The 22,706-nt window shown below is 36.3% G+C and overlaps 1 protein-coding gene across 4 annotated transcripts; it reads left to right on the top strand.

The window, feature by feature from the left end:
- Positions 1-246: 246 nt before the first annotated feature.
- On the top strand, positions 247-22,657 carry cfap221 (cilia and flagella associated protein 221). Of its 4 annotated transcripts, none has more exons than XM_026929209.3 (24): positions 247-413; positions 1,289-1,433; positions 4,862-4,962; positions 5,541-5,627; positions 5,741-5,836; positions 5,951-6,051; positions 6,654-6,757; positions 7,656-7,815; positions 8,002-8,116; positions 8,243-8,372; positions 9,478-9,586; positions 9,689-9,776; positions 9,962-10,051; positions 10,640-10,735; positions 11,165-11,258; positions 13,630-13,727; positions 14,748-14,828; positions 15,618-15,725; positions 15,799-15,960; positions 16,231-16,389; positions 19,010-19,110; positions 19,712-19,807; positions 21,797-21,904; positions 22,210-22,657. In XM_026929209.3, exons 2-24 carry the CDS (start codon positions 1,304-1,306, stop codon positions 22,337-22,339), a joined length of 2,544 nt encoding a protein of 847 aa, XP_026785010.3. In that variant the 5' UTR covers positions 247-413; positions 1,289-1,303; the 3' UTR covers positions 22,340-22,657. The 4 variants fall into 4 exon arrangements, with proteins under 4 accessions (XP_026785010.3, XP_026785008.3, XP_026785011.3 ...); XM_026929207.3 differs by having other exon boundaries at positions 248-413; positions 1,264-1,433; XM_026929210.3 differs by lacking the exon at positions 247-413 and adding an exon at positions 475-1,055 and having other exon boundaries at positions 1,264-1,433.
- Positions 22,658-22,706: the final 49 nt, after the last annotated feature.

The following is a 22,706-nucleotide window of genomic DNA, read 5'->3' as shown; positions in this document are numbered from 1 at the left end:
ATACTTCTTAAATTTTTTACTGATACAAAATGTATTTTGTATTTTCCACACTTTTGCCCAACATCTGTAAAAACACACAATGGTATTAAGAGAGACTGTGGATTCACACAGCCAATCAGCAACAGCTGTGTCACGTGACTACACAGCGTGACACGCCCCCTATATTTGTGGTCCAATGGCCTAATTCCGCTTAACCTGTTTTGGTGACGTTTCCGTTATGCGTCATCAGTGGGCGTGTTAGGGAGTCAGTCGCAGGTGTAATTATGTAATGGCATTTATACTGTTGTTTATGCTGTTGTTTTTTCCTGCCTTAAAATGTGTTTGGAGAAGAAATTAAAGTTAACAGTTGGAGCTCAGTCAAAGTATTATTGTCTAATCAAAGTACAAATGACACAAAAGGACTGAAGACAACTGTAAGTTTAGTGTTTTTTGGTTTGAACAAAAGGGTTACAGCTTTTCTGTTTACTGTGTTTACTATTCAGAGGAAAAGCAGCATGAACCCAACTGAGCATTATAAAGATATAAATTATTATTATTATATATAATTATATAATAATATTATGTAATATTATTATATATAAATCCCTATCTATGGTTAGGGTTGTGTGTGTGATAATTTGCCCCTAATATTATTTACATTATTTACAGAATTTAACAAACACCCTTATGCAGAGCAATTCGTAGATGATGATGATGATGATGATTATTATTATTATTATTGTTGTTGTTGTTGTTCATGAGACCTCGGGATATAATGTACTGCCCAACCCCAGTAGTTTAATTGTCGAGCTATTGATAGAGATTAGGTTTTAGTGAATCAGTCTCGCTAGTCAGTTAAGGCTTGTAGGAGAAACCTGAAAGCGCCGTGATTTCAAGCTTTTATTTTGAAAATTTTACTGACCTGTGGATTGAGCGTGTAATGGTGGATGACTTCACGATGCTGCCGTTGCTATGGTAACTGAAATGTTGACATGGCGCCTACGGTTAGGGAACAACAAGCGTGTACAAAATAAACAGAAAAGTAACCTGCGTCTTTTACTCCTGCACGTCTTTGGGTAATATGAACACATTGTTTTATAATGCTCTTGTTTCTGTGGGTGATCATTTGATTTGCAAACAAATATAACAATCCAATTCCCCTGATTGAGCTCAGAGAGGAAGGAAAAGTTAGTCATCATGAGCATCGTGTAGCGGTTAGTGGTGTTTATATCCATCTTTAGACTTTCCCTGGTCATTAAACATCCAGGTGTTTCTTTCTCTTAGAGTCTGAAGAGTGTTTTTCTTGAAGTCTGTTTATAGAGGAATGGAAGTCGTGCTGCAAACTCCGAACACTTTCTCCGACAATGTGAAGAAAAAGAAAATCCTACCTCTGAGCCAACTGGTGGAGGAAACAAGGAGGATCTCCAAAGTCTCTCATCACCTTCTTGAAACTAGTAAGAGTGTGATTCATGACCAAGACCACAGGTGTCATTCATTTTAGGTAACGGAACTGTTTAGTAGACCAATCACACATTGACAGCTCCTTTTAAATGTGATCAAATACTACAATAAATAAATAAATAATTCAAATTATGGCTTAATCACCAGTCACTTGTACACCTGCTCATTCAGGCAATTATCCAAACAGCCAATCATGTGGCAGCAGCTTACTGCATCATATCCTGCAGATACAGATCAAGAGCTTCAGTTAGTATTCACATCAAAAAGACATCAAGACACAAAAGACATACTTTTGGCCCTGGGGCTATATATATATACAGCACTGTGCAAAAGTCTTAGGCACCCTATTTTTTTAGTATAAACTTTGTTATAGATTTTTATTTTATGACTTCTACATTATTGATTCAGTACAAAAACATTTTAAATTTCCAAACATTATTTTTCCAGCACAAAATTAAATGCTACAGAAAAATGTTTGTATGTCAGTAAAGAAAGCAGCAGATTCCATAAGAGACACTTTTCAGATAAAAAACATAATGAAGGCTGCTGGGTTTCGCTGCAGAAATAAGAAGCAAGTGTGACAGTCAAAGTCTCCAGAAGAACTGTGGCTGCTTCTGCAAGATGCTCAGTAACACTTACAGCTCATTTCCTTATAAAACTGAACACCTGAGAGTACTATACTTTTTTTTAAGTGAAGGATCGTCACACCAAATATTGAGTTTTTGTTTCATTTATTACTGTTTACTGCTCTTTATAGTATTTATTTTATGTAGAAACATTTAATTTCATTATTTTTGAAGGCACCTTTGCTCTACAGCATTTGTACTTGTGCCCCTGTCCAAATACTTTTGGACCTGGCTATATATATATATATATATATATTATATAGTCAGGTCCATCTGTCCATCTATTGTAATTTTGCCTCTATACACCACCACAATGGATTTGAAATGAAGAAATCAAGATGTGATTGAAATGTAGACTTTCAGCTTTAATTCAAAGGGTTTAACAAAAATATTGCATTAATCATTCAGGAATTACAGACATTTCCTTACAGAGTCCCTCGATTTTCACAGGCACAAAAGTAATTGGACAATTGACTGATAAGCAGTTTAATGGCCAGGTGTGGCCAGTTTCCTCATTATTATTTTAACAAATTAAGTAGATAAAAGATCTGGAGTTCAGCATTGAATTTGCATTTGGTAGCTGTTTATGGGAACTCTCAAAATGCGGTCCAAAGTGATGTCAATGCAAGTGAAGGAGGCCATCATTAAAAAGCCTGACCAGCTCTGATGCAAGATTAACTTGTACCAGAATGATGGGAAGAGAAAAGTATGGAGAAGGAAAGGAAGGGCTGATGATCCAAAGCATACCACATCATCCGTCAAACATGGTGGAGGCAGTGTTATGGCATGGGCATGTTTGGCTGCCACTGGAACTGGGTCTGGATAATGTGACTGTTGATAGAAGTAGCAGACTGAATTGTAAAGTGTATAGGGCTATACTTTCTGCTCAGATTCAGTCAAATGCTGCAAAACTGATAGGACAGCACTTCACAGTACAGATGGATAACAACCCAAAACATACTGTGAAAGCAGCCCAAGAGCTTGGAAATTAAATGTTCTTAAATGGCCGAGTCAGTCACCTGACCTCAACCCAACTGAGCTGCTTTTCACTTATTGAAGACAAACTGAAGGCAGAAAGACCCACAAACAAGCAGCAACAGAAGGTGGCTGCAGTAAAGACCTGGCAAAGCACCTGAAGGGAGGAACTCAGCATTTGGTGATGTCCATGGGTTCCAGACTTCAGTGCAGTTGTTGACTGCAGAGGATTTGCATCCAAGTATTAAAAATAATCCTTATATTTATGATAATGTTAGTTTGTCCAATTACTTTTGAGCCTGTGAAAATAAAAAAAAAAAACATTTCCATGTGTCATGTGATGGAGTTGGAGACGGATGCAATCGCAGTTTAGAATTTTATTAAAACTAGTAAACAAATCCAAAATGGTGAGCAAACGCGTAAACAGGAACAGGCAAGATGTCAGGCGATCAGCAAACAGCAATTCAACGGCAAAATCCATAATACAAAAACCAGGAAGCAAAGCAAGGTTAGAAAAAAAAGATAGCAGTCACATAAACAAAAGGCTTAGTAAGTCAGGTAATCGTACACGGAGCGTTACTTTGCAAAGAGTCATTGTGAGAGTCCATGTATATGTAAGGTTGAGGGTGTGATTGGAAACAGGTGTAACGCGTTAGTATTCAGGTGAACAGGTACATGCCGGTGAGAGAGGTGTTGGGGATTGTAGTCTGCGGCGGCCATGTTTGTAGGCCACAGTGTGTTCTGGGTAGTGGAGTTCCCGGTGGATTCCGGCGTTGGTGTGATACCATGCAGCTCTTTGGAACCTACGACCTGCATCACTTATGGCCTGTTTTTGATGTTAAAACGTAGGCGTAGGAAAGAGCAGTGTTCAGCCTGGACAAGCTGTCCATCAATTACTTTCACTTGGCCAAAGGCCTGGGTCAGGGTTTTGTCATTTGATTGCTCCAAGGGGTAATCCCTGAGGGGAATCTCCACAGAGAGTCCTCCCCACCGTCTGGGTTTCTCGGATGTGGTTCGTCATGATGTTGTGGCATATGTTATCCAGGTGATTCTCACTACCCCTGGAGGTTAGGAGGTGTGAAGTAGAACACAGCTTACATATATAACTGCATAGCGTTAATTCAGAACCACCAGCGATGCATCAAAAACCCAGCCAGAAGGTTCTGGAGAAAGAGAGCTATATGACAGCTGTATTTATTGCAAATATTGTATCATACCTCATGTTGTGACTTTGCTGGAAGGTCTTAGAATGCTGTATGATATCATCATAATGTGTGTCATTGCATCCACAGCACTGTTTTAGAGCCTTGTAATGCGTTAATACAATATTAGTTACCTTCTTCCCTTTGTGGAAGTTTGTAAACAAGTGTGAAATAACACTACCAGTATGAAGAGAATAATTGGTCCATATGAAATTCTGTTTTGATCAGATCACAGACAGCAAAGAAGTCGTTTTTCAAGATAAATATTTCACTGAGGTTGTCACAATGGTCACAAGCATTATAGGCTAATGAGAGAAGAGAGCTGACACTGGCCCTGTCACGAATAATGCCCTATGGTCCTTCTGCAAGCATTCTGGTGGCATAGGCAAAGTGAAAATGGGAATTTGGGACACAGCATCAGCTTCCTTCTCAATACAGTGCACAGTTTCACTAATACTAACTAATGTACCCAGACTGTATGAACATTTACAACCCTGTGTTGTAAATGCAAAACTTGGAGTAAATTAGCTAACTGTATTAGATATAGTTAACAAATTACTACCCTGACAGTGTTTTACATCCTCACATATACTCAAAAAAATCTTTTTCTTTCCACAGAAAGTTTTGCCAAGGTTAAGAGCAATAATGTTGTTGAGGCTGAACCATCAGAACTGCATTTTAGTGGGTTTGAAGTGGGAAAGGATTACAAAAAGGTTGTGGTATGTGAAGTGGTTTTGAATATTAATTCAGAAATGCACACGTACTGTACATTGGGCCTCATTTATCAAGCTGAATATGAACAGATTTATTTGTAAATTGTTCGTAGAAGCATTTACACAAGCAGTTTGGTATTCATGAAAATCCTGTCATTTTGGAAAAATATTTGGATCCTACTCATGCTCCTGAATGTGTGGAAATTGGCGGAAGAGAAGGTCAACTAACCTCAGTTGATCGGCTTCAGTTGATATAATTTGCGATGAGTTACTGTACTTTTACATACAGATTGCGCTGTCAAGTTTAAATAGCTTGTGTATTTCAGTTACAGACACAAATTTAATGAAATTTCTGAGAACCAGTCATTTGATATTAATGGCGTTGACTAAAGAAATATTACATATGATAAAAGAAAGAAAGCAAGCAGACATAAATATTTACAAACAACTTTACGAAAAGATTGATAAATGAGGCCCATTGTTCTAAAAGTGATTTATTGACATTAGGCTCAATTTTCTATATGCGCATAAGGAAGGTAAGTAGTAATTGGTAAAATCATTACGATTTTTCGCTACCTTGACAGAAACTGATTAATATTTCTCCTGAGGTGATCCACGTCCACATTCTTCCTACCCAAACCAAGTACTTTCGAACTGAATATACACAAAAGGTAATTATGCAAAGAGAGATAATTGTTAATCTCATTGGTTAGTGTTAGAATGTATATTCCTGTACTTATTATTACTTAATATTTCTAAAAGTTCGGGTGTGTTTTACATGCAGAGTCGACTAGTTCCAGGACTTGCTCAGACTATTACTGTGCACTTCAGGCCAGACGAGTGGCGCTATTTTTTTGACAGCATCCGGATTCATTGCAAGGTCAGGCTTTGTTTTGTTTTGTTACATTAGCATTAAATACAGACGAGAAATGCTATCACACGTATGTGGTTGCCCGGACTTCATTGGTTGTGCTGCATATTTGTTTTCCTTTAGGGGGAGGAGAACTTGCTGGTTACTATTCATGCTTATCCTGTCATTGATGATCTTAAAATTCCATCTCACATCAACCTGTTTCCTGTGCCATTGGGACACAGGTACCTGAACGTCTTTTTATTGGCTGATCATTGTTTACATCTTCATGTAAAATCTAGTATTTTGAGGCCTTAGGCTGCATACTGAAACATATTTAATGTTAAAAACATTAAAGGTTTGTTATTTCATGTAAGGCAGAGTTTCTCTTGAATGTATCTTATATTTTACATTTTAAAAATTACATTTTATATGTCATACATCTTCTTGGTCATGTTACGAAGGTATAAAAGACAAAACAAAATGATTTTCTATAAAGATCAATACCTCTTCTTCTTATCTATCTGTCACCTGCTAGTGAGTCAAAATAATATAAATCAATGGGGTTGAGTTCCACAGCTATGAAAATAATACACACCTATCCATATCTGTTCACCAGACACAGTCAGCTTGTAAATGGCTTATTCTGAGAGATGTAAAATGTATTAATTAGAAATGTTCCTGTTTCTTCTTCTTATGATGATGATGCTGATTATTATTATTGTCATTATTATTGTTATTATTATTATTATTATTATTATTATTGTTATTGTTGTTGTTGTTGTTGTGCGCTACTAAAGGCTACTAAAACTCTGCAAATCATATTTTTCTGTCTTTTTATTTAAAGCTCCACTTGTGTGATTCCTCTGAGCTGCAGTTGTCCAGTAGACTTTGAGTTCCAGGTGCACTGCTTGAAGTCCCACGAGGCATTTAGCATATATCCTTTGTCAGGTGAGGTCTCTTCCCCAAGAAATGCTTATAGGGTCGTATTCAGATTTGGTGGCATAATGCCAGTATTTGCAGAGAAAATTACTTGTATTAAGAGATGGGTTCCCCAGTTAGTTAAATGGATTTACATGTGTGTAGCTCATGGCTCCGAAGTTGCCAGATTTTTCTGAGGTGGTTTTTATTCATGATATTGCTGCATAAATAGTCGTAGTTGTAATCACCACATGAATCACTGCACATTTGATTTCATTTTACAAAACGGCAGCCCACATTATTTGACAGCTTATAATACATCACATTCTCTTATTTTACATTTATTTGTTTTTTGTTTATATCACATCTGACATTTACTCATGTGCAAAACTTAATGAAGCCACAAGTTACTATATCAAGGTGATGTTCCCTCCGCAAAAAAACAAAAAAAAAAGATTTGTGGACATTTTGTGGACTTTAAAGGGACAACACTATTAAATGATTAATATGGTCTCAATGGTATTCCAGAGTGTTGGGTGTATTTACAGCCCAAAAGATAAATTTCAGCATGGCATATTGTGGTTACATCAAATTAGCTCTGAATTTAGTAGTGCTCCATGCTCAAGCCGATACTGGGCAATAAAAAAGTCCAAGTTCAGAAACACACATATGAGGAACACACTTCTGTTTTACTGAAACTCCAGCCTGCATACATAATTCTCAGGTAACTTCTGAATAGTGCTTAAATCTGTAGTTACTTTGAGGTCTGAATATTGATGTGCGCAATTTCGGTATGAGATCCTCACTTCACGCTTAACTTCTCTATGAATACGGCAAATCATTTTCGACATGTTTTATTACATTAGTGGCTCCATCTGGAAATAAAACACACACAAAAAAATCTTGTTTGTTCTGCTTGTGTTACTAGGAATCATCCCAGCCAAAGGGAAGACAGATTTATCAGTGACTTTCACACCACAGCAATATGGAATGGCTGAAGTCACTCTACAGCTGGTCATCTCTCAGTTCAACTCAAAACCCTTTATCTGCACATTAACTGCGTCCTGCTCTCCTAATCTGACTCTAAAGTACTGTCAGTTAGTTTTTATCTTTCATACTAATCATTAGGTAGTAGATGCAGACTTTTGGAATTATGGATTGTATATTATTATAGTGTATACAGTAACTACCAGAGCTATAATATTGCCTGTTAGTCATCATCATCATCATCATCATATTAGTCAGTAAGTGCCATGGTCCTGCTTCTGCATTAGCCAACAGAGAGAAAATGAAGAGAATGCTAAAACTGCCAAAGACCTACCAACAGAAGAGGTCGTCTACCTTGTTTCTCCCAAACTAAAGGCTAAAGTGACACCAAGGAGAGAGAAGGTACTCTGTAACAAAATTATTACTGCTACAGACAATGGAGTCACCTTTTTTCTTTTCAGCTGAGTTTAAAGCTTTAGAATATGAAATGGTCATATTGAGCTTGTATTTTTTTTTTCTTTTTTACAGCACACTAAAAAGAAGACAAAATCAGACCCATATACCCAGAGCTCTGATGTAGATCTTTCCAACCATGCTAGACTTGCTAAAATGCTAATTCAACACCAAGACAAAATGAGCTACAAAGATCTCAGAGAGGGTGAGTAAGAAGTGAGTGTTTAAAATTCAAGAGGCATTGTAGAGTACTTAAACAGGAGATCACTTCAATTTTCTTTATATATATATATATATATATATATATATATATATATATATATATATATATATATATATATATATATAATATATATGTATATACACATACACATATATGAAGCAATCAAGAATATTCTTTGTGAAAATGGAGAGACTCTGTAAAAAATGGCTGTAATTCCTGAATGGTTAATGCAAAAGTTTTGTTAAACTGCTTGAATGAAAGTCTATACTTCAATCACATCTTGATTGCTTTATTTCAAATCCATTGTGGTGGTATACAGAGGCAAAACTATGAAAATTGTGTCACTGTCCCAATACTTATGGACCTGACAGTATGTATGTATGTATGTGATTTGGATTAGGTATGTTTTTCAATGAATTTCATTATAAATTTCTGTAGTATAACCCAGAAGAAGCTTTCTGTGGTGATTAAAACTCTTTTAGCACAGATATTACAGGAGTTGAAAGCCTACAACTTCTATAAACCATTTAATTATTTAGTCTGGAGTAGGGTCTGGAATATTCAATGATAGTCAAATATCAATAAAATTATCAGTGTAAAAAACAAAGTAAAACGTTCTACCTAAATAAGACTATTTTCTATAATAAACACCTCTAAATGAACATTATTTTAATATGGACATGTAGAATAGCATTAAACTGGGATAGTTGACTTTGAACAAATGGGAAAAGGGGGAAATTGTGAAGGCCAGGAGAACATTAGATGAAGATGTATTTTGGCATGTTTTTGAAGATGTATTTTGTTAGACCAAATATAGAGTCTGCATGCACAATTAAAATTCATTAAAATTCTGTTAAATGTTTGGGAGGAGAAACCATGGCAACAGGTAGTAACATTCATAGCGACCAGTATAGAGAGATTTGAATGATATGAAGTGAAAACTGTTTCAGCTCTGGCAAAATGGAGTACATTACTATTAATGAAAAGAAACATAAACATCACAGTAGTTTCTGTTTTGTTATTAGCCATAGCTCTTATGACATTTACCATAAACATTTTTTGTTTAACTGTGTTTAATTCATTAAAGCCATGTCCCATACCAAGACTGCATACCAGACAAGACAGGTGAAAGAGGCTGCATTTGAAAATCAAGTTCGAGTAAATGCCCAAAAAGATAGAGCTAATCATCTTCAGTGGTACGTAATATGTTCACATACATAAACGGCACTAAGAGTGTGTGGGTATAGACTCTGTGATCAGTGCAGTGTGAGCTTGTAGTATTTTTCTCCTTTCTCTAGGCAGGTGCATCTAGGTGACGATTTGGTCTCAGCAGAACAGAAAATAAAGATTCTGAAGGAACAGGAAGTTGCAGCTTCTGAGTATATGGTACTGTCATTAACTCATTTAACATGTAGTAAAAAGTAGCAAATTTGTATATGTATTAATGAGGGCATTAAAAAGTAGAAATTTATTAGTTTAATGTTTTCGTCTTCACAAACTTGGCGTTTACGTCATGTTTTCATGTTTTATTATACAGTGTGATTACAGTCTTTTATATGTGTGTGTTCTAGATGAACAAAGACATGGGTGGCAGAAAGATGGATGTTGCCCAGATTTTTCCAAAACTGTCATCTCATCGTGTCGTTCGTTGTGCGGGACAGGTAATCACTGAGGAAAAATCAATAAACCAACACCCGCTTTCACAAATGCAGTATCTAGTTCATTTGAATCAAACACTGGTGTGATTTGCACTTTGGTGCGGTTTGTTTGTTGAGGTGAATACACAGCAATTGAACTTGGGTGTGGACCAAAACAACTGGTCCGAGCCCATGTGAGTCAGGTGCAACTGAACTCTAGAGCGGTTCGTTTGCAGTGAGAAAGCAATTCGATTCTGAATTGACCCAAATACAGGAAGTGAATTAAACATGCCATGTGTTTTGGGTTGCAAACTGGGCCAGAGCTAAGTGAGCAAAATGAGTGCTCTGGAGATTTGGGTTGAAAATAAACAACGGACGCAATACACAAAATGTTATAAGCTAGTTAGTTTACTTTTTTCCATCGTTGTATTTGATGAGAAAACAAACCAAACCAAATAGCACCCAAACCAAAAGTAAACATTTTGTTTTCTCAGCAACCAGACTTACAGTTGTGAAAGCGCCCTAACTATAGCCTATACCTAATATTTAGATACATTAGTGATCATCACATCTCTCAAAACCTGAACGCTGAACATAATCATTTGGTTGCAGTGCCCTGATTGCACTCCTGTGTTCTACATTTATGGCAGTAGCCAACTGGAGGTCAGATGGCGAGTGCTTAGGCTCTTCCAACAAACTGTTCGTAAGGTAAAGGAGTTCATTTTTTGGCAGTGTTTACTTTTTATGAGCTAGAATTTCATTAATATACGTATTTGCTTATATGATTGTGATATTTCGTATTACAATAGTATTGGGTAATTAAAATTATTGCCACTGTTTCTTGATATTTTAGTATTAATCAGCAATCAATCATTTCAGAAGAACTTTCTGTCTGCTTACGGCATTTTGGTTAGGATTATAGCTCTTCTCCTAATTCAGGTTCAGCTGTCAATGTAAAACATTTAAATAAATGGGTTTTCACATACAAAATATTAAAATAATATACCTTGTAACATACAAGGCAATAACAGAGCTTGTTTTAGGATATTTTAATCAAAGTGATTTGTGTAAGAAGACAAAATCCACAAAAAAGCAAAAAAATGTAATGCAATATCAGTCATAATGTTATTTGTTTAGGTCATTCTGCAAGTCCGAATGAATAAGAGGCTGCTTCTGTTGCGAGAACTAGCTTCCAGTACAAAGGGGCAAGTCAGAGAAGAAAAAAACAAAGGTGAGACAAAAGATTTATTGACTTTCCATTAATTCAGCTTATGAGCCATCACATTTTGTCATATAGGTTGATGATGTGATGAAGGCTATTTTATATCCGAAATTTTTTTGTTGTGCGGTGCTCTGAGTTAGTCTGAGTTAGTGCAATTCTTGTTTAAAATTGTACAGTTGTATGCAAAAGTTTGGGCACCCTTGACCAAATCACATATTTTGTTTATTTTTGAAGTATAAAGACATAAACACAACCTCTGCAGCAAACTTTTTTTTAAAGAGCATTTTCTGCAAATGTTAATGTACTGTTACTTTATATTTTATAACTAAAAATAATAATAATAATAAAAAAATTACAAATTTTTTATTTGATGAGGGGTGCCCAGACTTTTGCATATAGCTGTGGATATATTAATGTATTAATTATGTTATTTATTAACTTATTGTAACCTGTTAAGATTGCACTAAGTACCAAAAATTGCATGCCATAGGTAGTGGTTTAACTCTGGAAGTAGTATGTTAAAAAAAAGAAAACTATTACCAATATATGATGTTAACATTGCTATATTGTATTTCTGATGATCTGATTAAGAGAATTTATTTGCATGTATATAGTGTCCATATTTTAGATTTTCTCAGAACAGTCATAATTCATTTTTACATGACTATATTCCAGTCTCTTTTTATCCTTTAAACTTATACAAGCTATATTTTTACTGTGCTTTTAAGACCGATATACACTATATAGTGGAAAGTTTGTAGACACCTGACCATCGCACCCATATGTGCTTTTTGAACATCCCATTCCAGATTTATTCCCTCCATTTTCTGATATAATAACCTCCACTCTTCTGGGAAGGCTTTCCGCTAGATTTTAGCGTGTGGCTGTGGGGATTTGTGTTGAGTGAGCTACAAGAGTTAGTTATGTTAGTTAGTAATGTCAGGCACTGATGGGTGAGAAGGCTTGGAGCACAGTCGGCATTCCAGTTCTTTCCAGTGTTCAGTGGGGTTGAAGTCAGGGCTCTGTGCAGGCCACTCAATTTCTTCCACACCAACCTTGGCACACCATGTCTTCATGGAGCTCGCTTTGTGCACAGTAGCATTGTCATGTTGGAAAAGGTTCGAGCCTCTTAGTTCCAGTGAAGGGAAACTGTAATACTACAGCATACAAAGACATTCTATACAGTTGTGTGCTTCCAACTTTGTGGCAACAGTTTGGGGAACGTCCACAGATCGGTGTGATGGTCAGGTGTCCACAAACCTTTGGCCATACAGTGTATGTTAAATGGTCCCCATTCTGATTGGCTTCATTAAAAAAATAGCCTAGGATGAAACTTTCTTTATCCCTTGGGTGGGTCAAAACTGCCATGGACTAACTAGCAGGTATATGTAAGTCACAACTAGAATTAATTAAAGTTTTTCTTTGTAGCTTAGTTTACATATATGGACATTATGGTTTAGGGTTGAATTAAATCTTTGACGGTGTTTACATGGCACATCATCCTCCTTTAAAAAAAAAAAAGCAAAATGAATGTGTTTTTTCCATGACATGGCACTTTAAGCATCTGTATCATGTATTTAAAATATATCATGCATTTAAAATTGGCATATGTAATCATATGTAAGCTTCAAGTGACCTGCAAAAGACAGACAGGAAGAAAGAGAGAGAGGGAGATAGAGGGTTGCATAAGGCTGTACACCTTGATCTATGTAAAGTATAAACAGTTTTTAACATGCGTCAGCCTTTTATCAAACTTTTTAAAAGAAAATATCTTTTTTTCAAATTGTTTATGTTTTATCACGTGTTTGTGAGATTTCAAACAGGTACAGTGCGTTGTATATTGATTTTTTTGTAAAAAAAAAAAAAAAAAACGTGTTGGTGTTCTCATCATTTGTGTAACCATCCATCATGTGGCACAACCAGAAATGGCAATAACTGTATTAAAATTCAGAATAAAGCCTCAAAGTTATGTGGCTGATATTAAGTACTGAAGTACAGCATGATGATTAAGTGATCACGAGCCTTGAACATTTTATTTTCTTCAGTTTTATGGGTTTAAAAAAAACAGACCTGTAAATCATATGAACATGGAGATGGTGCAGTTATAGAACAAATTCATGACTTTCACAAAAGCAATTCATAAAAGCATATTTTTCTACAGATGTGACTGTACTTATAATACTTATATATTATTAGGAGGCTAAATTTCTCTCACACCACGTGATCATGATCAAGACCATGATCAAATATAATCAAAAGTAGGATTTTATATACGTATATGTGGACATTGCATTCCAAAAGTTCAATCAATGACCCACATACATAATTACACAGGATAAAATCACAAGTTTTTCTGTTTGTCTTGAATCTCTTGTTCTAGGCATAGCTGAAAAGAAACAACTTTTAAATCTGTCACCAGAAAAGCTGCTGCCCTTCATATCGCCCATCTTTCCTTCAACAAACCACCCTGACGAACTTGTGAGTACCACTATAGCGAAAAAGAGAAAATCAGAAAATCAGAATTATGCTCAAAAAATTTCTACCTTGGTCTCATCAGACCATAACACAGTTTGCCACATGGTTTGGGGTGATGGTATGAATGTTTGTATGTATGAGAGAGCCACCCTACCTCATAGCCCAGACATGTGAAGGTCACGTGCAGGGAGTGACCAGTACTTGCCAGATATTCCTTTAATGTTGCTGTACATCTCTTGGCAGCCTCCCTGATAAATATTTGTCTTGTCCTATTGTCTAATTTGGAAGACCATCCTCTTCTTGGTAATGTCACTGTGGTGCACCATTTTCTCCACTTGTTGATGACGGCCTTCATGGTGTTCCATGGTACATCTAATGCTCTGGAAACTCTCTTGTACCTCTCTCCTGATCAATACTTAATGAGCTCTTTGTATACCATAGCTTCAGCAGTTGAGTGATACCAAGAAGATGTCAAGAAAACCCTACAGAAAACTGATCTTTATTTGGAGTTAATCAGAATCACTTCACTGATGACAGGTGTATGATAATTACTCTTGAATATAAGTTTGAATGTGATTGATTTATTCTGAGCAGTCACATACTCCGTTATAAAAGGGTGTTGCTTATGCAACCAGGTTATTCTAAGTTTTTCTTTCTTTTTTCCCTTTTCTATTTGTTTTTCACTTAAATTTTATGGGTTGCTATATTACATTAAATGTCGAAAAAGATCTGACATGATTTATTTTGGTTTAACTTTTTATATCACAAAAACAATTTAACAGGGTTGTGTAGTTTTTTTTTTATATATCCATTGTATATTATATATCCAATATAGTAAATTCCAAAGTAAAATATTTCAGTTAACCATATGTCTTTTTGAAAGATATATAGGTATCTGGTCTTAAAACTAATGTTGATTTATTTATAGATATTTATTGACAAATGCATCAGATGTTGCACTCAGCTTTAAATATATATTACAAATCTTGGTAATGATGTCTCATCTCTTCATTTATTTTTTAGGCCATTAACAAAATTGGAAATGTTCATGTGGGGCTGATTGAAGAAGATTTGACTTCCACCATTCCATTTTTTAATCTAAAGGTATTCTCTCTTTTTAAATATAGATCTCAGATCTCTATTATTGCAGCTATATATATGTATACACAGTCATGGGAAAAAGAAAGTACAAGTACCTTCAATTCTAGGTTTTTATTTATCAGGGCCTAAATAACAATTGTGTGGTTCTCACCAACTTCTATAAAGAAACAAATAATCTCAGGTGACATCAAAAAACACTACAGATTTCAATATGTAGTCATTTTTTTCCCAAAAAGTAAACCAACATTCAGAAACCAGGGGGAAAAAATAATACACCCTTCCTACATTCACAATCATTTAGAGAGTAATTAGCAGTCATGTTGGAAAGTGTGTGCAGGGTCATGAGGCTTGACTGTCATGTCCAATCACATGATGAGGTGAACTGTAAATTGATAATTTAATCAAACATCCCCTTCTAACTGTCATAAAATAACTCCTACAAAACGTTTTTATCGTGCAGAAAAATAACAGAACATTCCTGAAGTGAAACTTAAAAGGTTTGCCTGTTCTCCATTCACTTACATAGGATTGTAAGTGTACTGCATTTTACTGTAGACAGCCACTATAGCAAAAATGAAAGAATTTGCATTGCCATTCCAATGTTGTGTATATGTGTTTGTTTTTGTTTTTCATTTTATTATCAAGTTTCTGATCTTTTAGCTTGCTAGCTAATGTTACTTATGTAGGCCTTGCTGTAGCTGAGTATATTTTTCTCTCCTGATTCAAAATGACACTTGGTAAAAAAAAAAATTGTATGCACTGCAACTTTGGTATTAATGGTTACTTCTCCAGGTTCCTCAGCATTACAAGCTAATGGGCTATCAGGAAGTTACTGTGTATGATTCCAAAGCCTCTTTTGCCCACAAAAATCAGTGTAGGCTGCTGCGCACAGGAGCACAGGTAACACAGTTGCATTAAATAATGATATTCCTTTGTCATTGTCTGTTTGTAATTTGTCTTATGTGTTTTACAGAATGAACTGCTGCCCATGGTGATGTCTCCTGAGCTAAACTCCTACCAGGAGAAAGAGCTGCAGGAAGAGGAGAGACCAGAGCCAGACCTCAACCCCATGCTCTGTTTCAGGACTCCTCGTAGTGTGTTAAATCCACAAAACGCCCACCCTCTCAGGATCTTTGTAAATACTTGCCTTTATATTTCATCTACCTCTGTTTAACCAGTGCCAAATAATTTAATGCATGTTCATTTTGTCAGTGTCTTAAATAGTTGTTGAGACAAGCATTTGTAGCGTTAGACATTTGGCTTGTGTGACCGCTAATGAGTCTCTTCAGTGCCAGAATGGAGTTATAATACATCCTTTTTGATTTTTGTGTTCAGTGTGTTTAAGTTTATTATACTCCTGCTTGCTTCTTATGCTTATTGCTTATTATGCCCTTGTTTACTTCAGAACCCTGCTCCGAGTGTGTGTGCCTTCAAATCAACACCATTATACCTAGAGAGTGACCCAGAGTTCCACCTTTGTCCACTGCCAAGACACACCATCTGCAAAGACTATGTTGTTGGAGTCCATACCAACAGCACTCAAAAGAAGTTTTTAGACAGAGAGGCAAGCAGCTGTAAAAGCTTTTACCTTTCTTACGGGCAAGAGAAAACTGGTTATATTTGGGGTCAAGCCATGTTAGAATACATAATAATTAGAAAAACTAATTATTTTATGATTACAATCAATCAGATGTCAGAAAATTCAAAAATCACTGATTACCAAATAATGTTTAGGCCAAGTTTAATAACCAAGTTGAGGCCAAAGGTTTATATACATTATATGTAAGCCTACGCTGAAGGTGTTCAATCTCAGTTTTTCACAACTCCACACATTTCTTTTGGTAACTCAATTAGGGTATCTACTTTGTTCACATCAGAGGTAATTTTAAAACAATAAGCTAGATACAGATTTATTTTAGCTTTAATCCACTATATCAGAATCCCAGTGGGTAAAAACTTTACATACACTAAGTTGACTGTCTTTTTAAACAGTCTGGAAGATTCAAGAAATTGATGTAATGACTGTTAAAAGCCAACTATCTTGGGACCACACAGACACTGCATCATTCAGGAAAGATAAAAAATGAACATTGATCCAAAAAGTTCAACTGAACCCCGAGACAGGAGGCGTCAGGTACCAAAATATGTACATCAAAAATATGTACATCTGCCATTAACAGAATCCTTCATTTCCATGGCCTAAAAGGGGTCTTAGAAAACCCCTGTTCTAAGACCTCCATAAAAAAGCCAGACAGAACTTTGCAGGTGATCACCAGCCTCATGGAGAAGTGTTCTCTGGTCAGATAAAACAAAAAGTTGAGAGTTTTTGGCCATAATGATCCATATGTATGGAGGAAAAAGGTTAAGGCTTTTAATCCTAAGAACACTATCCCACCTGTGAAACATGGTGGTGGCAGCATGATCCTGGGTTGGGGTGCTTTGCTGGAAAAGGGACTGATGCACTTCAGAAAATAGATGACATCTTGAGGAAGGTAGATTATCTAGAAATACTGAAACAACATTTCAACAACAAGACATCAGCCAGGAAGTTACAACTTGGTTGCAGTCGGGTCTTCCAGCTGGACAGTGATCTTCACAAAGCCCATCACAAAGCCTTTTGACCATAGGAATCCCACAAACCTAACTGAGTTACAGAAGTTCTGTCAGGACAAATGAGCAAAAATTTCAGGAAAGTATTGTGAGAAGCTTCAGGAAGGCTACTCCAAGAGATTGATTCAAGTTCAAGCAATTAAAAGGCAATGCCAACAAATATTAACAAAGTGTATGTGCAGTCAGGGCCATAAGTATTTGGACAGTGACGTAATCTTCATAATTTTGCCTCTGTACACCTCCACAATAGATTTGAAATGAAGCAATCAAGATGTGATTGAAATGTAGACTTTCAGCTTTAATTCAAAGGGTTTAACAAAAAATATTGCATTAATCATTCAGGAATTACAGACATTTCCTTACAGAGTCCCTCGATTTTCACAGGCACAAAAGTAATTGGACAATTGACTGATAAGCAGTTTCATGGCCAGTTATGGCCTGTTTCCTCATTATTTCAAATTAAAGAGATAAACGGTCTGGCGTTGATTCCAAATGTTGAATTTGGTAGCTGTTCTTGGGAATTCTTAATATGCGGTCCAAAGAGATGTCGATGCAAGTGAAGGAGGCCATCGTTAGGCTGAAAAAACAAAACAGACCTATCAAAGAAATAGCAGAAATTTTAGGAGTGGCCAAATCAACAAGGAGGTAGGCATATTATTGTCAAAGTCTGCAAGAGATGCCTTCATGAATGTAAATAAAGAGAGTTTACCTCAAGATGCAAACCAATGGTAACACTGAAGAACAGAAAGGCCAGATTAGACTTTCTTAGAAAAATTTGGAACAATATTCTTTGGACAGATGAAACCAAGAGTAACTTGTACCAGAATGATGGGAAGAGTGTGGGGAAGGAAAGAAGGGCTCACGATCCAAAGCATACTGCATCGTCTGTCAAACATGGTGGAGGCAGTGTTATGGCATGGGCATATATGGCTGCCAATGGAGCTGGGTCACTGGTGTTTATTGATGATGTGACTGCTGATAGAAGTAGCAGGATGAATTGTGAAGTGTATAGAGCTATACTTTCTGTTCACATTCAGTCAAATGCTGCAAAACTGATAGGACAGCGCTTCACAGTCAGATGGATAATGACCCAAAACGTATCGCAGAAGCAACCCAAAAGTTTCTTTAGGCAAAGAAATGGAATGTTCTTAAATGGCCGAGTCAGTCACCTGACCTCAACCCTATTGAGCATGCTTTTCACTTACTGAAGTCAAGACTGAAGGCAGAAAGACCCACAAACAAGCAGCATCTGAAGGTGGCTGCAGTAAAGACAAAGCATCTCAATGAAGGAAACTCAGCATTTGGTGATGTCCATGGGTTCCAGATTACAGGCAGCAAAGGATTTGCATCCAAGTATTAAACTGAGTTTGACTACCAGGGCATATGTAATGTTTTGGCCTGTACTGTATATATGAAATACATTTTTTGCACTAAATGATCTCTATTTTGATTTTATAGTGCTTTATAGTAGTCTTTTTAATTAGAAAATATTACTTCCTTAAACATAAATATTACTATGTAAAAAGATGTTGAGAACCCCAGTTGTATTTATTCTTTTCTGATACATCATGCAGGACATTATAAAAGGAACCATGATATGGAAGAAGTTTCCCTGTCTGGCACTGAATACCGTTTCCTCTGTTCCAGCACAAACCAGCAGTCAGAACCCACGCATGTAAGAGTACACCTAAACATACACCCAGACTGTCTATCTAAAATCTGGAAATTCTATCTGTGAAAATCTGTGACTGCCAACTTCACTCTTAACTCTAACCTTAATCATCTGGCATTTATTCATGCAGTTATACATCTTCAGTAAGCGTATTATCCTAGAGTCTATTCGGGTAATACTGCCCACGAGGAATACACACTAAATGTGATACCAGTCCATCACAGGGCTTTAACATTTGCAATTTTTGATATAAATTCCCTCCAGTACTGTTCTGTTGTCCTCTGGTTAGTGTATACTGTCCTGTATATTTATTGTCCTGTTATGTATTGTCCTGTGTATTTTTGCACCTGTATCTCACTGTCATGTATTTGCACTTTGTGTGGTTCTGTGTACTGTGCTCTTGCCTTACACCATGGTCCTGAAGAATTTTGTTCCAGTGTACACAAGTTGTAAACAGAAATTACAATAAAACCCACTTGAGTTGATTATCAAATTTACTTGTGCAAGTTGCAACAAACAAGTTGCAACCCTGAGACACACAAACACATTTTCTGCTAAATAATGACTTGTATTTAATTGTTCAGTTTATTTTTGTTATACGCAGGTGTGACCCTTTCAATAGTTTGGTGCTGCCCCTGGAAGCCCCACCATCACTGAAGGACCTTCCTGATAACATCAGAGAAGAAATTTCTTTTGGAGAGTAAGTTATAATCAAGCCTTTTATTCCTTTTTACAAATTTTAGAGAATAATAGCATAGCATTTTAATGCAGTAGACTTTGAGATACATTTTTTTCTCCTGCCCAAAACCAGTAGCAATAATAAATAATAAAGTTCTATCATTTTTATATTATTTTTAACATTTTATTATTATTATTACTTCATAAAACACAATTTCAATGTAGTGTTACAAAAATCCATGACAGAAATGAGATCCAATACTATGAAGGGGACAGTGTACACATCATAATGGGAATTCAAAGGCAAATTAATTGGAATAGAATATTGAGTGAAAATATGTTTCCAGGTCACATTTAAAATCTGAAATATATGAATGATCACAGAGACTTTGAGGAAGTGACTTTCTATTAGATTTCCACTCTGCCGGCTACTGAGGCCAATCTAAAACAGGGCCCCCCATAAGACTGGTACCAGAGAACTTAAGTGTACAGGCTGTGGTGTGTGAAGAAAGTCAGCAATATGCTGTGGCCTTCAAAGTTATAAAAGAACTTTGTACTGAATATGAAGGGCACATGAAACCAGTGTAGTTTATATGGAATGGATTTAATCTGGACTACTTTTTTGGTTTGAGTCAGGGCCCTATCTGCAGAGTTTTGATTATATTGTACTGTGGAGGTTATCAGGAAGACCAATAAAGCGAGCATTACAGTAAAGTACTGTAGGAAGTAACTTTCTTTCAGAGGCAACCATTTGTAGGTACCTAAGCTGCCACTAGTAGGCACTAGCAGTCCCTGTGTTGGTTTGTGGCCTTAATGGATGCAGAGTGCTCCTCCAGAGTACTGTCAAAAGCCTTCCTGAGGCTCTTGATCAGCTTCTCAGTGACTGATGGTATCTTGGTGAAGATTTCTCTTCCCAGAGAAAAGCGGAACCAGTCAGTCACCTTCACCATCTTCATCACCAAGGACCTGGATTTCTCTGGCTTGAAGCTCATCTGATCTTCGTCTCTCTCTCTCTCTCGCTCTCTCTCACTCTTCTCACATCTCCATGAACACCTTTTGCATGCGATCAAATACTAATGGCATAATTTTCTTTTTTGATCTCTGTATCAAACCTAGTTTAGTACATTCAGAGCCAATCGTTTACTCTGTTAACGGTAATTCTGTAGTTATTTGGCGGATGAGTAAGTGCATCTCATGACACTCTTATTCCACTTTTTAATCCACCCATTCAGAAACTGGACTGGAGCTGGAGCTCCCTATAAATTCATCCCAGTTATTTAAAGGTCCGTTCCTGGAGTCCAAGTAGCATGGAAGCCTTTCACACACACGCACACACACCAAAATATCTACTTTTTCATGCATTACTATTGATTCATGTTTGCTGATTAATATGCTCAAATGTTATTTTATTGAACTGATTCTATATAGATCAAAAAATTGTTGTAGAAGCCAAGCTACTACTGAAGAACTCTGAACCTTTGCATTGTTTTGGAGATTTCTTATCCTGGTATTCAGTGGAAGTAATGATTGGAAGTCAATATTCATGAGAGTAACCTGTTTGTGCTTGTTTGTGGGGTTTTCATCAAACATGCAGATGATGTTTATGGCCAAAAAGTTTAATTGTGCTCTCATCTCAACACCACATACAGTTCCATTTGTAATTTTAATGATGTTTGGTGAAGGTCACGTGCTGCATTTTGTTCTCTCAGAAGGGCTTCTTTCATGCAACACTTCCTGACAGCTCTGGCAGCACTGACCTGATATGGAAGTGTGTAATAGTTGATTTTGAAACTTGCCATCATCAAGAATTAGTTAAACTTAAAATTTTGAATCTTTTGTTGGGGTCTTCTTTGTTTCCTTCCATCTTTCTTTTTTTATACCAAACTGGAAGCTTTTGGTTTTCCCCATAGTGATGGATGACAAAGAAGAGTGTGCAAAAACAACAGAAAAGTTTATGGATACTGCAAGCAATAAAAAAAAGTGCAATTAAAAGAAAGTGTTCTCCCAACAGGGCTGAAGGTGCAGGGGTCAGTCTTAATCCTGACATGGTTCAAGCTGAGTTTGCAGCCTTTGAAAATTCACCTAAAACATTGAAAGAAGATTCCATGAAGGATGACCGGTAGGTAATTAAATCGTAGCATGTAAAGTTTTCTGACAGTTGCATTTTTCTGACATGCATGTTTAAAACTCTCTTCCCTATTAAAATGCCTTTCTCAGTCAATGTAAATGTGCAGTTTTCACATTTCTGTTAAAATGTTCTGTTGTTAAGCTACCACTTCATCAGTCCTAATGATGACTCAAGTGAGAAAAAGGTTGTAAACTATGTACTGTATTTTGAAAGAAAAAAACAATCACTTTTTTTCAGGTGAATTACAAATGCGTCCCTTTTTCTGAAATTGTACATCTTGTTTGTTTACTTCTTAGAGAAACACTTGAAAAGCCATTGGAATCAAGTTTGAAATCACAAACCAACCAACTGGGATCCAAAGTCTTAGCACGGATGAAATATATGAAATCTATGAGCAGGAATAGTCTACTTTCACATAACAGATAATAGCAGTTTTCCCTACATAGTTAAAATAAAAGTGCAAATTTGTGTTAAGATTTAATCAAATCAAATAAAAACTTATTTTATGTTTTAAACACTTAAATAAATTATTTTGTTGGAGCTGTATGTGTTTAGTTTAAACTGCAGCATGTGATGGGATTAAATTTACATGGGGTCCTGGGGTAATTTTCCATTTTACAGGCGTTCCTCTATGACTTTATTTCAGTCCGGATTGGCCCTGTGTTTTTTCTAAGGCCTCGTATGAAAAAATTATAGGCTGAATTGCCTACTGTAATGAAAAATAAAAAGGGGATGCTTCTTGTATTCTTTGTGATTATTGTTTTATTGAATTTTCACATTGTTGCTAGAACTT

The sequence above is a fragment of the Pangasianodon hypophthalmus genome, chromosome 26, assembly GCF_027358585.1.
Source record: "Pangasianodon hypophthalmus isolate fPanHyp1 chromosome 26, fPanHyp1.pri, whole genome shotgun sequence".
Taxonomy (NCBI): Eukaryota; Metazoa; Chordata; class Actinopteri; order Siluriformes; family Pangasiidae; genus Pangasianodon; species Pangasianodon hypophthalmus.
This window is presented reverse-complemented; position numbering and strand designations above follow the sequence as displayed.

Bases quoted from the DNA above. Each gene is read 5' to 3' on its own strand.
- cfap221 (XM_026929209.3), top strand. From the start codon at position 1,304: ATGGAAGTCGTGCTGCAAACTCCGAACACTTTCTCCGACAATGTGAAG. The intron at 8,373-9,477 runs GTGAGTAAGAAG...AATTCATTAAAG, and splicing joins CTACAAAGATCTCAGAGAGG to CCATGTCCCATACCAAGACT. The intron at 10,052-10,639 runs GTAATCACTGAG...ATTTGGTTGCAG, and splicing joins TCGTTCGTTGTGCGGGACAG to TGCCCTGATTGCACTCCTGT.